At 32.8% G+C, this 13,941-nt stretch overlaps 1 protein-coding gene and 2 long non-coding RNA genes across 3 annotated transcripts; 1 reads left to right on the top strand and 2 right to left on the bottom strand.

The window, feature by feature from the left end:
* Positions 1-1,418: 1,418 nt before the first annotated feature.
* On the bottom strand, positions 1,419-2,613 carry LOC145095356 (uncharacterized). The gene is made up of 2 exons (XM_079033253.1): positions 2,347-2,613; positions 1,419-2,060 (listed from the first exon to the last, which is right to left on the bottom strand). Exons 1-2 carry the CDS (start codon positions 2,611-2,613, stop codon positions 1,419-1,421), a joined length of 909 nt encoding a protein of 302 aa, XP_078889379.1.
* A 554-nt stretch (positions 2,614-3,167) lies between these two features.
* Positions 3,168-4,707, top strand: LOC145092549 (uncharacterized). Its single transcript, XR_013702572.1, has 2 exons — positions 3,168-3,650; positions 4,376-4,707. It is a non-coding gene; the product is annotated as an uncharacterized LOC145092549 (long non-coding RNA).
* Positions 4,708-10,928: 6,221 nt separating this feature from the next.
* LOC145092548 (uncharacterized) lies at positions 10,929-13,732 on the bottom strand. Its single transcript, XR_013702571.1, has 2 exons — positions 13,408-13,732; positions 10,929-12,419 (listed from the first exon to the last, which is right to left on the bottom strand). It is a non-coding gene; the product is annotated as an uncharacterized LOC145092548 (long non-coding RNA).
* Between the last annotated feature and the right edge of the window lie 209 nt (positions 13,733-13,941).

Below are 13,941 nucleotides of genomic sequence, written 5' to 3'. Positions count from 1 at the left end.
ACTTGCGAAACGTCTACCCGCCAGAAGAGAAAAGTGCTCAAAAAGTATTTTTGTATAAAAACAAACAACGCCTAAGTGTATGATTTTTGTAAAGAGATTGATGTAGATTAGACAGTTTGTGATGCTTATGATTTTTGTATTGAGACTTTTAAATACATTTATTTGTTACTTGCCCGATTCTCAAGTCCATTTTGAATCAGATTTGTGGGTAGCAAGATTTACCTTCACCTTCTCATAACACGTTTAAGATTTGATAACCTGTTTAGAGAAAGCTAATCTACATGAGGTCCTAAGAAAATGCTCTAATCAATCATCATCATTATTATTTTGATCATTTGAAGGGTTTGAAAAAAAAGCACTTGTTTAGAACAGTTATACAATGGAAACTGGAGATTTTTTACAACACGATCTTACAAACTTATTTGTACATTTTTAATAAAAGAAAAAAAAATTATATACATATACGTTACCGTTACCATTGATTGATTTGTTTTCACAAACAGTATCTATCTATTTTGTGATATGCTTATATGCTAGCACCTTATTGATTTTGTAATGTTTTTTTTGTCGTTAAAAAAAACACATCTGCAATAATGGCTACAAAATATGACAGAATCATTATCACGCATTCTATTCCATTTTAGATTTAGATGTCATTAAAAGAAACTAAACAAACTTGATCGACATATGTTTTTCCTTAAATTTAATTTAAATATGTCTGCTTTTTTTTAACCGACGAGAATTTTATTAAAGCAAGCAAGGCAAGATGACAAGCAAGCCACAAACCAAAATCAATTACATTATGAAGTACAGGGGATATCCCACCTCTTGACTACGAAAACAAAACTACAAAATACTAAAGGGATTATTACACCAAAACACCCAATTACAATTCTCGATTTTTCCCCTATACTTGACCCAACCATAGATCAAAGTCATCGCATGGTCCGCCGTTGATGAAGGTTTTGGTGGAGCTTGATTGAATATCCGGTTATTTCTCGCCGGCCAAATACACCACATTACACCATATACTATACTTATGAGTATTTTCCTCTTCTTAGGGCAATTACCCCATTGAGATGCAAAACTAATAACCTCCTCCACAGTAGAGAAGAGAGGAAGATCTAATCCACACCATTTCGATATCCATTTAAAGGTATCGTTGGCAAACATACAATCCACTAACAGATGGTCTGTAGTTTCCTCCTGATTCGAACACATTGAGCATAGAGTTGAGTTTGTGTTGACTCCCCTATGAGTTAAGGCATCAGCAGTCGGAATTCGTCCCAAACATGCTCTCCAGATAAAGACTAACACTTTGATTGGAACCATACTACTCCATTCCATTCTTTTTATTGATACATCAGTAATAACAGAATCGATTTGATCTCTAAGGATATTCACTCGAAATACACCATCTATAGCCAAAGAGAATTTTCACGAGTCCTTAGCATTTGAGAAGGAAAATGAGTTAATAATCTCCTTAAGTTCTTTAAGTTCAACGATCTCAACTGTGTGGCCGAGGGGGTCCTTTTCCAATCCATAGCAAAACCGTAAGAGTTTCTCTGTTCAGAAATACGTGCTGATTTACGCTTTTCAAGCTTGAAGAGGTTTGGGAATCGGAGGGATAATGGTGACGTGCCTACCCATGCTTCGTTCCAGAAGTTTGTGTTCTTCCCTGTACCTACAACCACATAAAACAAGTTATCCGGAACAACACCCATCAATTCAAACTCCGATTTTGCCATCACTATGTTATTCCATATGCCATTTATTGATTTTTTTTTTGACATCATCGACAACGGCGTTCTATGAAGGTTATGCAAACCAGTGATAACTTCTTTCCACATGGAGTTTTTATCTTCTATGAGCCGCCATATCCATTTAACTAACAATGCAATATTGAGTGCTCTCAGTGATCCCACACCGATTCCTCCCTTTTCTTTATGAGCTAGCACTTTTGACCATGCAACCCAATGAATTTTTTTCTTCTCATCATTACCACCCCAAAAGAATCGTCTGCGAATTTTCTCTAGACTACTAATCACATTACACGGAGCCTTGAATATTGAAAAGAAATATAAAGGCAAACTACCCAGCACAGTCTTTACAAGGGTGAGTCGGCCTCCAATAGACAGCGAGCTAGCTTTCCAGCTTGACAACCTGGCGTGAACACGGTCAATAATTGGCTTCTAATTTTTTGAACGGTTCATATTTGCTCCAACAGGAACTCCTAAATAGTTAAAAGGGAATGACCCTGCATCGCATCCAAGAACCCTTGCACTGCAGGCTAATTCTCTATCAGATATCCCCACTCCATATACCTTTGACTTATAAAAAGTTGACTTTCAACCCGGAGGTAGCATGGAAACATCGCAAAATTCTTGCAAGATTTTTAAGATTGCTTCTCGACCATTCCGCAATAAAAAGTGCGTCATCGGCATAGAAGAGGTGTGTCAAGCAACACTCACTCTTAGGGATGTGAATTCCATGAAAAAGGGATTTTTCTCGAGCTTCTTGTAGGGCAATGTTGAGACCCTCCATTGCAATTATAAAAAGAAATGGTGATAGTGGGTCGCCTTGTCTAACTCCTTTAGAGAGTGGAAACTCCATGGTAGGAGAACCGTTTACCAAAACCGAAGCTCAAGCTGAGGCCAAACAACCCGAGACCCATGACCTCCATTTACATCCAAATCCCATTTGCTCCATAATCGAATCTAGGTAGCCCCAGTTGACCGAGTCAAAGGCTTTGTCAAAGTCAATCTTCAGAAAAAACATCTTTCTTTTTTCTTTCTTCGCCCAAGAGTATACTTCATTAATTATGATAGGCCCATCAAGAATGTTTCTTCCTTCAACAAATGTCGTTTGTGTCTCGCCGATGATTGAATCAATGACTTTCTTAAGTCGCAAACTTAGAGCTTTGGCAATGATTTTAGGGAAAATTTCATTTATGTCCCTCTAAACTATAAATATTACTTCAGTATCCTTCTAAACTTCGTGTATATCCCTTTAAAGCTATAAAAATTATATTTATATCCAAAATTATTTTTTAATTAAGATTATATCAATTTTATATTAAGAGAATCATATAAAATTCGAAATTACATATAAGTTTACAAAAATACCCTTTTTCAAAGTAAACGTGTATCTCTTCAATAGATTGAAGGCTTGTTCAGTTGTTCTTCTTTATTTCCATATCTATTACCTTCTACCTCATCTTTTTCTCACTGATGAACGCAACCAGTAAATCGTAGTGTTGCCCTTCGTAGTATGCTACTTCGAAAATTGAGTGTCTCGACCACTCCTCACCATTGTAACCTAGGTATACCCTACCCTTTTACAACATCAAAACTGTAACCCACACATTCCCCCTCCTCTTCTCACTGATGGCCACCAGTTGAAGCCTCAACTCTTACCTAAAGACGAGTCGCAACCCCTATTTTGACAGAAAACCCAATAAGTTCCCCCTGCCACAGTACACATAAAATCCCGAGGCAGAACCCCATTTCGATCAACGACCTCAATTCTAACCTCCCTGCGATCTTGAATTAATGTGTTTTTCTATATTTTGTATGTTTTAGGACACACGTGAACAATTTTGCTAGCTTAAACAAGTATTTGGGAGCATCGAACCTCAACTTCAAGTACAAGTACATATCTCAATTCCGTTTTAATGCTTTTGCTAAATGTCAAACTTAGGGTAGTGCAATAAGGTTTTAAATACTGGTTTTTGAATGCAATTGGTGTTATTAAGCTTATGAATTTGTACTTGAATTCACGCTTTGTTGGTTTGGATTGTTTTCTTGGTGTCAAAATAATAGAATTATTGTTCAAATTTTCTTTTGGTTACTTTAAATAGCTTTCTATCATTGAAGGAAACGCGAGTTTGAACACCTTTTCCTAAACTTATTTTCGTTCAGCACTTTAAACAGGTTTCTATCACGACTTTGGCCATATCTCACTCGTTTCTTTCCCAAACGAAGTGAGGTTTTCTTCGAGATATTAGAATTTTGATTTAGCTTTCCGATTCATTTGATCTCACTGTAAAATTCGAAGATTTCGACCTCCAAAAAGTGGTTAGAAGACATGTACAACGGTAGCCATGGCTGTTGTGATAGTTGGTCTTGTAAAAACTGTTTGAGGGAGTTAGATTTCTCCAAAAATCATGAAATTTTGTTAAAAACCTCTTAACACAATATATTAAGAGCGGTTAAAATCTCTTGATCAGAGAACTTTTTTAACATATTTAAAAGTAGTCTCAAAGTGGTTGCAATTTCCAGACGACAACGTTTTCAAAAACTGTTATGGAAAATACTGAGCAAAGTTCCAATATAGAAATATTTGTACAAACTTGTGTTAAGTTTTACCAAAACAGTTGGAAGATACTGGACTACCTGAGTAAGAAGAGGCAAATAGATGGCACTAATGGAGACGAGATATGTATGAAGAAGAGGACATACATACATTGAAGGCACCTCAACTGATTAAAGGATACGTAATCTGCATTGGGGTTTAATTTAGGATTTAAAATGTGAAGGGTATTTTGGTAACTCATGAAATTTCGAATTTTAGATAAGTTTTTTGATATAATTTTATTATAATCCTAATTAAAAAATGATATTGGATATAAATGTAATTTTTACAGTTTTAGATGGATATACATGAAATTTTAAAATTTGTAAGGATATTGAAGTAATATTTATAGTTTCTCCTTTTCATACGGGTATCTCACGACAAAATATCGAATTTAGTCTCTCCTACGGGTATCTCACAAAATTGAAATGACCAAAAAACAACCACATTCCAGGTTTGGAGTCTTTGAGGTTTTTGAGATCGTTCCATATGCTTTTTTTTTTTGCAATTGATTGTGGGGCGTATACATTAACGAATATAGTTTCTCCAATTGTTCCGCTCTAATTACCAATGGAAGCAAGAAAAAATATAGATTTGATCGTATCTGTTCGATCAAAATATCTTTTTTCCCACAAATTTATAATACCCCCCGATCTATCCACTGTATCAACTGCATCCCAATCAAAATCATGATTATCCCAACATCCAGCAAGATTCACTCTTGAGATGACTGAAATCTGTGATTCTTGAATACCACAGAAGTTGATACAATGTTCTACTTTTAGTCTCCTTACCCACTCAGTTTTGTGGGTTTCACCTATTCCTCTGATATTCAATGAAAGTACATTCATTGAGAAATATGAGCATCTCCATCTCTGTTGAAGGCTTGCCTGAAAGCCTCATCACATTTAACAATTTGAAAACCCAACTCATTACCAACAGCTACAGTTTCAGCAATCTCGTTGGTGGTGGAAGAAGAGTCTCTCGACTCCGGTTCATATTGTTGCGAATCATTACCTGGAGGAACACATCTATTTAAATCGATAGAAGGTTCGGGCTCAATTTCTTGATTTGGGAGAGGCTGTGTATTTTTGTGTGGGGAAGGTCTATCGTATGGTTAAAATCTGGAGTGAGATCTTTTTATTTTTCTTCTTTTAATACGTGATCCATCACTTGCAAAATTCGGACTATCCAAGGGATACGAGTCCCCATTAATATCTGGCCCATTTTTATGTTGGCCCACATTTGCATCCATGTCATTGGAGCTACCTAGGCTTATTGATTTGTCAACTGGCTCATTAGGAATCTTATCCAATTTACACTCAGTCGCATTATTCATGTGTTGAATAAATGCATTAAATAGCGCATTGGAATTCTTAGAATTATCTTCCCTAGGAGTCTCTTCAACTTCCATCGTCGGAGACGTATCGTTCTGAATTGGCGCAATCGGAGATCCGTAGTACTGTTGAGCCGGTTGGTTTTGATCAATGTCGCCGTCTTCAAGGTCTTCAGGTGGCTGCTCAAATGTGTTAGAAATTCCGTCTTCTTCTTCATAGCCATCGTCATCATCCTTATCGTCGTCTGATTCGACCGGTCTGTAGGGTGAAAATGGTTTGAATGGGTGCCACTCCTCATCTAATTCAACTATCCCAATTATGAAGCTTTTACCATTCAATGAACCAACAATTTCCTCATTAATATTTTTCCTGTGGGCAGTGATGATTCCCACCTTTCCGAATGAAATATCCGAGCACGTAAATAAAATATTATCTTGCGAGATGACCTTTCCAAACTGTCCAGAAATGGATGCAAAGTTATCTTCGTCCCAAGCAAGTAACGGAACCCCTGTAATTTTTAGCCATACAATTCTCTCGAATCTGACGTCTTTTTTGTTAGCATAATCAAGCCAGCTGAACATTTTTTACCACATACTCTTGTTTGATAGGAAAGTTCAGCCATTGATGATCGATCAAATTTAATAACAACTTGAAAGCCACCTGCGTATTTACTTTCTATACTCTCAAAACCATCCATCCCAAGGAGGGACTTGAGGTTCTCCAAAGTGTCCAAGTCTTTGACTTCACCCATAAGGACCTTTTTTTTCCAACCAATTCTTGTTTGTAAGGTTCAGTTTCAGGTTCTCCAAAGTGTCCAAGTCTTTAACTTCAAGAAATGATCTACCATCTCTAAATCCCATTCTATTGAACTTGTTTACTTCTAAACTTCTACCACAGGGGGGAATACTTACCCGATTAACTTTGTTAATGGCTCAAGGTTTTTGGGATGCTTTGAGACGTTTGCCATCAATCTGTGATTCCCAATTTTAACTTTGTTAAGTTCCATCTCCATTGTTGTCAAGTCCTTGACGTCCCGAAACCTGATAGAGGCGAATTCCTGCCCGGTTATGTTCCTTTTCGTTGCCAAGAACACATCTGCAAGTATTCCTAATCCTTTGCATGATTCACATAATCTCTGGATGGTGGTGCCCTTGGGGAAGTTTGTCACATAGTAGGAGGTAATAGCCTCTCCATTTGCATTCTCCTTGAGTCGCCGTCGTCGTCTCCATATCTTCGTCCATCCGTCTTCTTTAGACATTCTTGCTTCCTGATTAAATATATGTCTGCTAGAAGGTTGAATTCTACAACATAATGCATTGTACTTTGTATTGTAGGTCAACAAGTTCAACAAAGTAGTGGTGGAGATAGAAATTTTTATACAGGGTACAAACATTATCAATAAATATTTTATGTAGTTATCATATCCGAGACATTAAAAAACATGATATAATCTTTTTAGCTGAGGGTACAATAACATAGAACTTGTTTACAAATATATTTTTTTATATACATAAAATAATTTTTTGGGGGGTGTTGTAGTACCCTCAACGCCCCATATGGCTCCGCCATTGTTACTCCTACATGTGTCAAATTAGAAAATCATATCATGTTTTTAGTTAACGTGATACGACAAAACAAATTTTTATGTAACACAAACATGATGTTTGTATTTTTTTTTTTAAAACTAACACGTTAGCGATTAAATTAAAACACGACTAACATGATAAAACTTACATAAAATAACTATTACTCTTTATATAATTCATAAATAATCATTACAAAACTCATTACTATGCAAAATCACAATAAACATATAACAATATTATGTCAATTTCATATCGGGTTTTGAACACGGTCACGACACAACACTACGTCGTTGTGCTTTTTACTATTTTGGATCGTCGGTTAACACCCCTACCACTCAAATAACTCCGCATCATGTCGGACACCGTAAGGCATCAACTTCTTAATTAGGGTAGTTCTTTTGCACTTTTTATATTATAGTTTAGCATCTAAAATGAAACAATTACAATAGTTTGGTGGCTCTTATGAACATATATGATCTATTAGGTAACATGTTCATATTTATTCGTAAAATTATACTTATAATTAAAATTTATAAGACAATGTTGGTGGAAGTTTTTACCGACAATTATCATCTTTTTATTTTGTGAAATTAGTATTTTCCAACTCTTTATTTTTTTCTACTTCGTAATATGATATTTTTTACATTTTAATTTTTTAAAATGTCACTTTCATCTCCTTAGACTTTGAATTTTATAAAATATCTATTTCATACCCTTCATTTTCTAAATTTTCTAGTTTCTTCCCAGTAAAAAAGCTAATATTTTACATGCTTATTTTTATATATGTGTCGATATAAATCGAAGATGGTCAGACGTATATTTAGAAATTCTGCTCGTTAATTTTAAAAAAAAAAAAAAATTACTTGCGTTTTTATATGTTTGTGTTGGAATAAATTTAAGTTTGTCTACTTTCGATGTAACTTTTTTTTTCGTGCTTATTTTATGTTTATTTCCTAAGTATGAGTCGGGTCACATATAATTTGTTTTTAATTATTTGAACTTCCGTTCGTTAACTTAAAAAAAAAATTACATACTTACTTATTTTTATGTACGTTTCGATATAAATTCGAGTTTCTTTACATTTCGACGTAAGTCTTGTGTGCACTTTCATTCTTATTTTTACATACGTTTTCTTTGTATAACTTTTGTCACATATTATATGTATTCATATAAGTTGCAGTTATTTAGTGGTACCGACCTTATATATTTTTCTACCAACAAATGTAACGACACCTAACTTTTATCAAAACAATTGTCAAAATTCAACTTACAAAATGGATTGGTATCACGGAAACATGTGGTGGGCAAATTACTAGTTTATATTAAATTATAATATGAAACGATTAAATTTACAAATTATTATTTTTATATGTCCCCTTACAAGAATTTATTTGGTAAAAATTGTCTTAATGCCGGGATACAACATAATTCTTTCTCAAATCTCACGTCAAATGAAATTAACCAACCCAAACCCAAATCCATATAATTATCGGTCATTGAACCATGGGCATTGGGCTTTGTTAGAGAAGTCCTAAACCAAATTTGACTTTACTCGACCCTTTGAATACAAGCCCAGATTTCCATTTCTATTTGTATAAATTTAAATTCAGCAAAATAGGTTTATTAAGTTTTTTTTATAAAGTTGACACAAGTAGGGGAGATTAAACATGGGTTCCACACTCTCTTTTTTTGGTTCGATTTTCTTTGCCTTAGGATGTTTTGGCATATTTATCTTGTATTTGGTTATTAATGCATATCATCACCAAATAAATATTAATTGTGATTTTAATATAGAGCTATATAAATTGAAATGAGAGAATAGAAACTAACGACATACGTTTTGCTCGGTGTGGTTTTACATCAATTGAAGACAACGCAATGCAACAAGTATTCGTTTTTTTTTTCTTTTTTTCTTTTTTTTTTCAATTAGAGTTACGTAACTAAACATTTCTTTGGGACCAAATTTCCAAAATACCATAAGTAAAACAATGTTATGACAAAAAGCAACTCAAAATTGGTAATTAAATTTTAATAATTTTCTTATCCAATATATATATATATATATATATATATATATATATATATATATATATATATATATATATATATATATAGTTAGTTAGTTAGTTAGGTTAATTAGTTTTTACTAACTATTGTGTGCTAGAATGCACAAATCTGGACCAACAAATGAAATTAATCAATGTACATGATTTGAAGGTGTATGATATTACAATGGGATAACATGTACCATATAATCACACAAGTTTTAGCAAAAGAGTATTTTAGACAATTAACTATATTTATAAAAGAAAATTTTTGGATTTTTAGAGATAATTAATTTTCCTAGTTTTAAAATTTTGAATTTTTTAATTAATTCAATTTTAATTCTAACGCGATTTGTATACATAACTGATTTTATTCTGTTAGAATGATGTTCTTTTAGAATTTTATTCTATTATAATATTATTGAAGAATATCAACATTCTTGAATCCGAGATATTATTATACATCCGAACTTCAATACAAATTCATACATATTCTTACAGATTAAAAGTTTTATACATTTTAATACAATTATATACATTTTAAAAGAATATCAACAAAATGAATAAAATTTTAAAAAAAATAACAACGTTCTAAAATTGTGAGTATGATCAAACTTTAATCATTCTTCATGTTATTCATATTAGGTCTTCAACGTATTCTTTCAGCTATTCCTATCACAAATACAACAAAAACTAATAATGGTTAAAAACATGTTACTTGCAATTAACTATCACTTTATATATTCTGGTAGAATATATAGAATATAACAGTATACATAGAAAAAGAATAATAGGCAATCCAAGAGAAATATCTATTACAAAAAAAATAATAATAATAAAATAATAATAATAATAATAATAATAGGCAATCCAAGAGAAACATCTATTTAAAAAAAAATTAACAGGTAAACATAGATTCTAAAAAAATCATCAAATATAAAGTGTAGTTACCATTTAATTTTGATAGAATATATATGCAATTACCATTTATAGCATCATCCAATTACCCATTACTATTGTGCAACCAAAATATATTATAAAATTTTTAAGAAACGTTCTTAAATAATCATTAAACCTTAAGTGTAATTATCATTTTAAATTCTAACCGAGTGTATTTTAACATAATACATTATACAAAGCATAATGTATTCTTATAGAATCTACTATATTGTGTATTTAATTTTCCTAAAAAAAATAGTATTCTCTTAGAATACATTGTATAATAGTTTCTTTTTATTAGTATATGTAATGAAACCATGAAAACTTATCATCTATAACCAAGTTGCAACATAAATTAATAAAATAAATAAAATTACCTAGATGGGTATATTTGTGTGTGAAGGTCTAGGAACAATTCGAGTATATCTCACAAGTTGGGATGAAATATCAATGTTTTAATCATCTTCTTCTCTATTTTAGTTATATAAAAATTATCACTAACCTGGAAGGTGTTAGAAAGACATCAAAATATTCTAAGCATGAAAAGATCTTCAAGCATAAGGTATTCATGGTGTCATTTAAAAACCTTTTGAATTTGCTATTTTATATTGCATTTATGTATTACCACTAAAGATGCATCACGAAATAAAAAAGGAATAATGAATGTATTTCCTAAGAAAAAATATTAACCAACCATTTATATCAAGATTTCTATGCCATTACATCTTTTTTAAACCAAAAATATTGTGACAAAAAATGAAATCCACCCACATCTTTTCTACTAGACATTTCGTCAAACACCTTTAGGATAAACACAAACCATCACGCTTTGTACAAAATACACCAACATCAAATGAAATTAAAAATAAAGATGCCTTGAACATCATTACCTAATTACATATCAAAATTTCGCTAAAAATGATATAAGAATATGATTATCTCTGATTAGAAGTAGAGAGGATGAGTGTATGATGTTTTAAGAATATGTTTACCTGATCAAATAGAATAGTGGCAGAAAATGGTGATGAAGGTGATGCTGGTGTAGGAAGATGAATAATAGAGATGTAACGGGCAAAAAAAATATGAATGAAATTCATTAATTACCTATTATGCGTAGAGGTGGCAATCGTGTCGGATCGGGTTCGTGTCGTGTCGAAACACTAAACGGGTTGAAAGTGATTGACCCTAACCCGGCCCATTTAATTAACGTGTCGTGTCATGTCAACCCGTTTATTTTCGTGTCGAGTTCGTGTCGGGTTTCGGGTTAGGGCTATACCTTGAAATATGTCGTGTCATGTGAGGTTAAAAGATTGAGCATGTTGAAAGAGTAGGAGTTTGGTAGGCGGAAATGAAAAACTAATTGTTTTGAGGCAGAATAGATGAAGTCATAGCAAGTTTAGATGACAAAATTAAAAGAGTGGGAGTTGGGGAGGCAGATGATAAGGTCATGAGGATGTGAGAGTGGTGAAAGAGAGTGGGTAATCTGGGAGAGAATGGAAAAACTGAAATGAAATCTTGATCTAGACGACTAAGGCATTTCAACATTACAAAACAATTCAATTCGAAGGTTTTCTTTTACTTATGCTTTTGGTTTTGTATCTTTCTAGTTTATTTAAATAATTCAAAAAACTTGCATATAAATAAACGGATCATTTTCGAGTTATATTCGAGTTGAAATTCTCAACCCTAACCTTACCCATTTAATTTTCGTGTCGTGTCGAGTCAACCCGTTTATTTAAACGGGTTGAAATATCGTACCCAAACCCGTTTATTTCGTGTCGGGTTCGTGTCGGGTTTCGTGTCGTGTCAATTTTTGCCACCTCTAATTATGCGTGTATGATTGTATTCATCCCCAGTTAGGTTTTCTTATACATTGAATCGCTAATAAAAAAGATCACCAACATCAATTACGTTTGAATATGATGATAAGGCGGTTGGCAATGGTAATAGGAGGCTAAAGATGGAGATCGATGATGATGATGGTGAAAATCGATGATTGATAAACCCTAATTGCAGCTGCAAACTGAAAATCGATGATTGATAAACCCTAGCGTTCTTTGGTTGAAAATCCTCCATGTTCAGCCTCCTTAGATCGATAACAATGATAACCGGTAGAGAGAATAAGAAGACATGCGACGTGAGTCCTTTTGTCGATCTACCTGTAGGTGAAAAAGAATAATATAAGAGAGGATATAAGAGAGAGAGAGAGAGAGAGAGAGAGAAAGACTATGTCAAATATATTTATTTTATTTTGTTAATTGCAGGAATTCGATTAAATGATCCCTTAATTAAAAGTATAAAATGTCCAAAATACCCTTAAATGATTTATTTAATTATTTATTATTTTTTGAATTCTCGTTGGTGCATTGAGGAACACAATAATTGTTAGAAACATTTGAACCTAGCTCTCTCTCTCTCTTTATATATATATATATATATATATATATATATATATATATATATATATATATATATATATTAGTTTAATATGTAACAATTGTCGCAATAATATGTTTTACCAAAAATTGATGTTTTCAATAATTTATTAAAACCTGATGATTAAACCGAATTTTTTAAAATATATGTAAGATTTTTTTTCGTAATTATCCCTTTTCTAAAATGGCAACAAGTTAGCAATACTAAAATCCCCCGGGGGGCTGTAAGCCTGTAACCTAAAATTCTGAATATGTTTGATGAAAAAAAAATGCCACTAATAAAAGTGTAACCATCAATTGGTTTCATTTTTCCAATCCCCAAGCAGTCTTTAACCCATTCTGCAACTGGATCTGATCTAGTCCAACACCCGACTTAAAACCGGGTATGGATCTCACCCCCAATACCCGATTTTTCTGCAACTACGCCAATTTTGAAGCTATGATCTGGGCTTTCAGATCATGTAAGATAAACATATAAATATTATATTAAACACCTCTTCCCTTAACCAAATTTCTCTCTTCCAGTTCCATGAAATCATCCCAAAATCAGAAGATTAAATCCTTCATTCAAAACCAAGGATTCACTACCCTCTAAACGTATCAATCCATGGATTTTTTGGTTGAATCGAACACGGGAACTCAACTATGTAACGAGATTCACACACATAAACTTTAATATATCAATTAATCGAAGTTTGGTTTCAAATTTTACCTCAAAACACAGTGAATTCCAACGTGATCTTCGCTAACTCAGACCTGCCCCCATAGCCGTTGTTCTTTATCGATTTCTCATAATTCTTTCAAGGTTTTTTGGAGGGTTTTTCGATTAGAGAAACGATTATATACTCTGACATCTTAAACCCCATGTAACAGATGCACATTATGATCACGTTATCTTCCAATCAATGAGTCGCTTCCAGTTTCAACCTTTTGATAATTTGCAATCAGGTCCATAAAATTGTATCTACTTTTAGACTTTTGCCCCAAGCTATAAATTCATAAGTTGTGGTTTTCATACTTTGATTGCAACTACCAAACTTAATTGAATCTCTTATTTTTGTTTTCAATTTGGGCATAATTATAGAAAACGACATTCGTCTTAGGACCATGGAACCAACAAAAATAACCACATATATATATTTTAAAATGGTAAAATAGACAAGTATATATTATGATTAAAGAAAATAATTTTTAATATGTTCAGAATCTTCGACATACTATAAGAATCATGTATTTAATTTTAACA

The sequence above is a fragment of the Lactuca serriola genome, chromosome 3, assembly GCF_051521515.1.
Source record: "Lactuca serriola cultivar US96UC23 chromosome 3, Lser_US96UC23_V15, whole genome shotgun sequence".
NCBI lineage: Eukaryota > Viridiplantae > Streptophyta > Magnoliopsida > Asterales > Asteraceae > Lactuca > Lactuca serriola.
This window is presented reverse-complemented; position numbering and strand designations above follow the sequence as displayed.

Coding starts and splice junctions, on each gene's coding strand:
- LOC145095356 (XM_079033253.1), bottom strand. CDS start 2,613: ATGGAGTTTCCACTCTCTAAAGGAGTTAGACAAGGCGACCCACTATCA. Junction 2,061..2,346: donor ATGCTACCTCCGGGTTGAAA/GTCAACTTTTTA, acceptor TCAATATTCAAG/GCTCCGTGTAATGTGATTAG.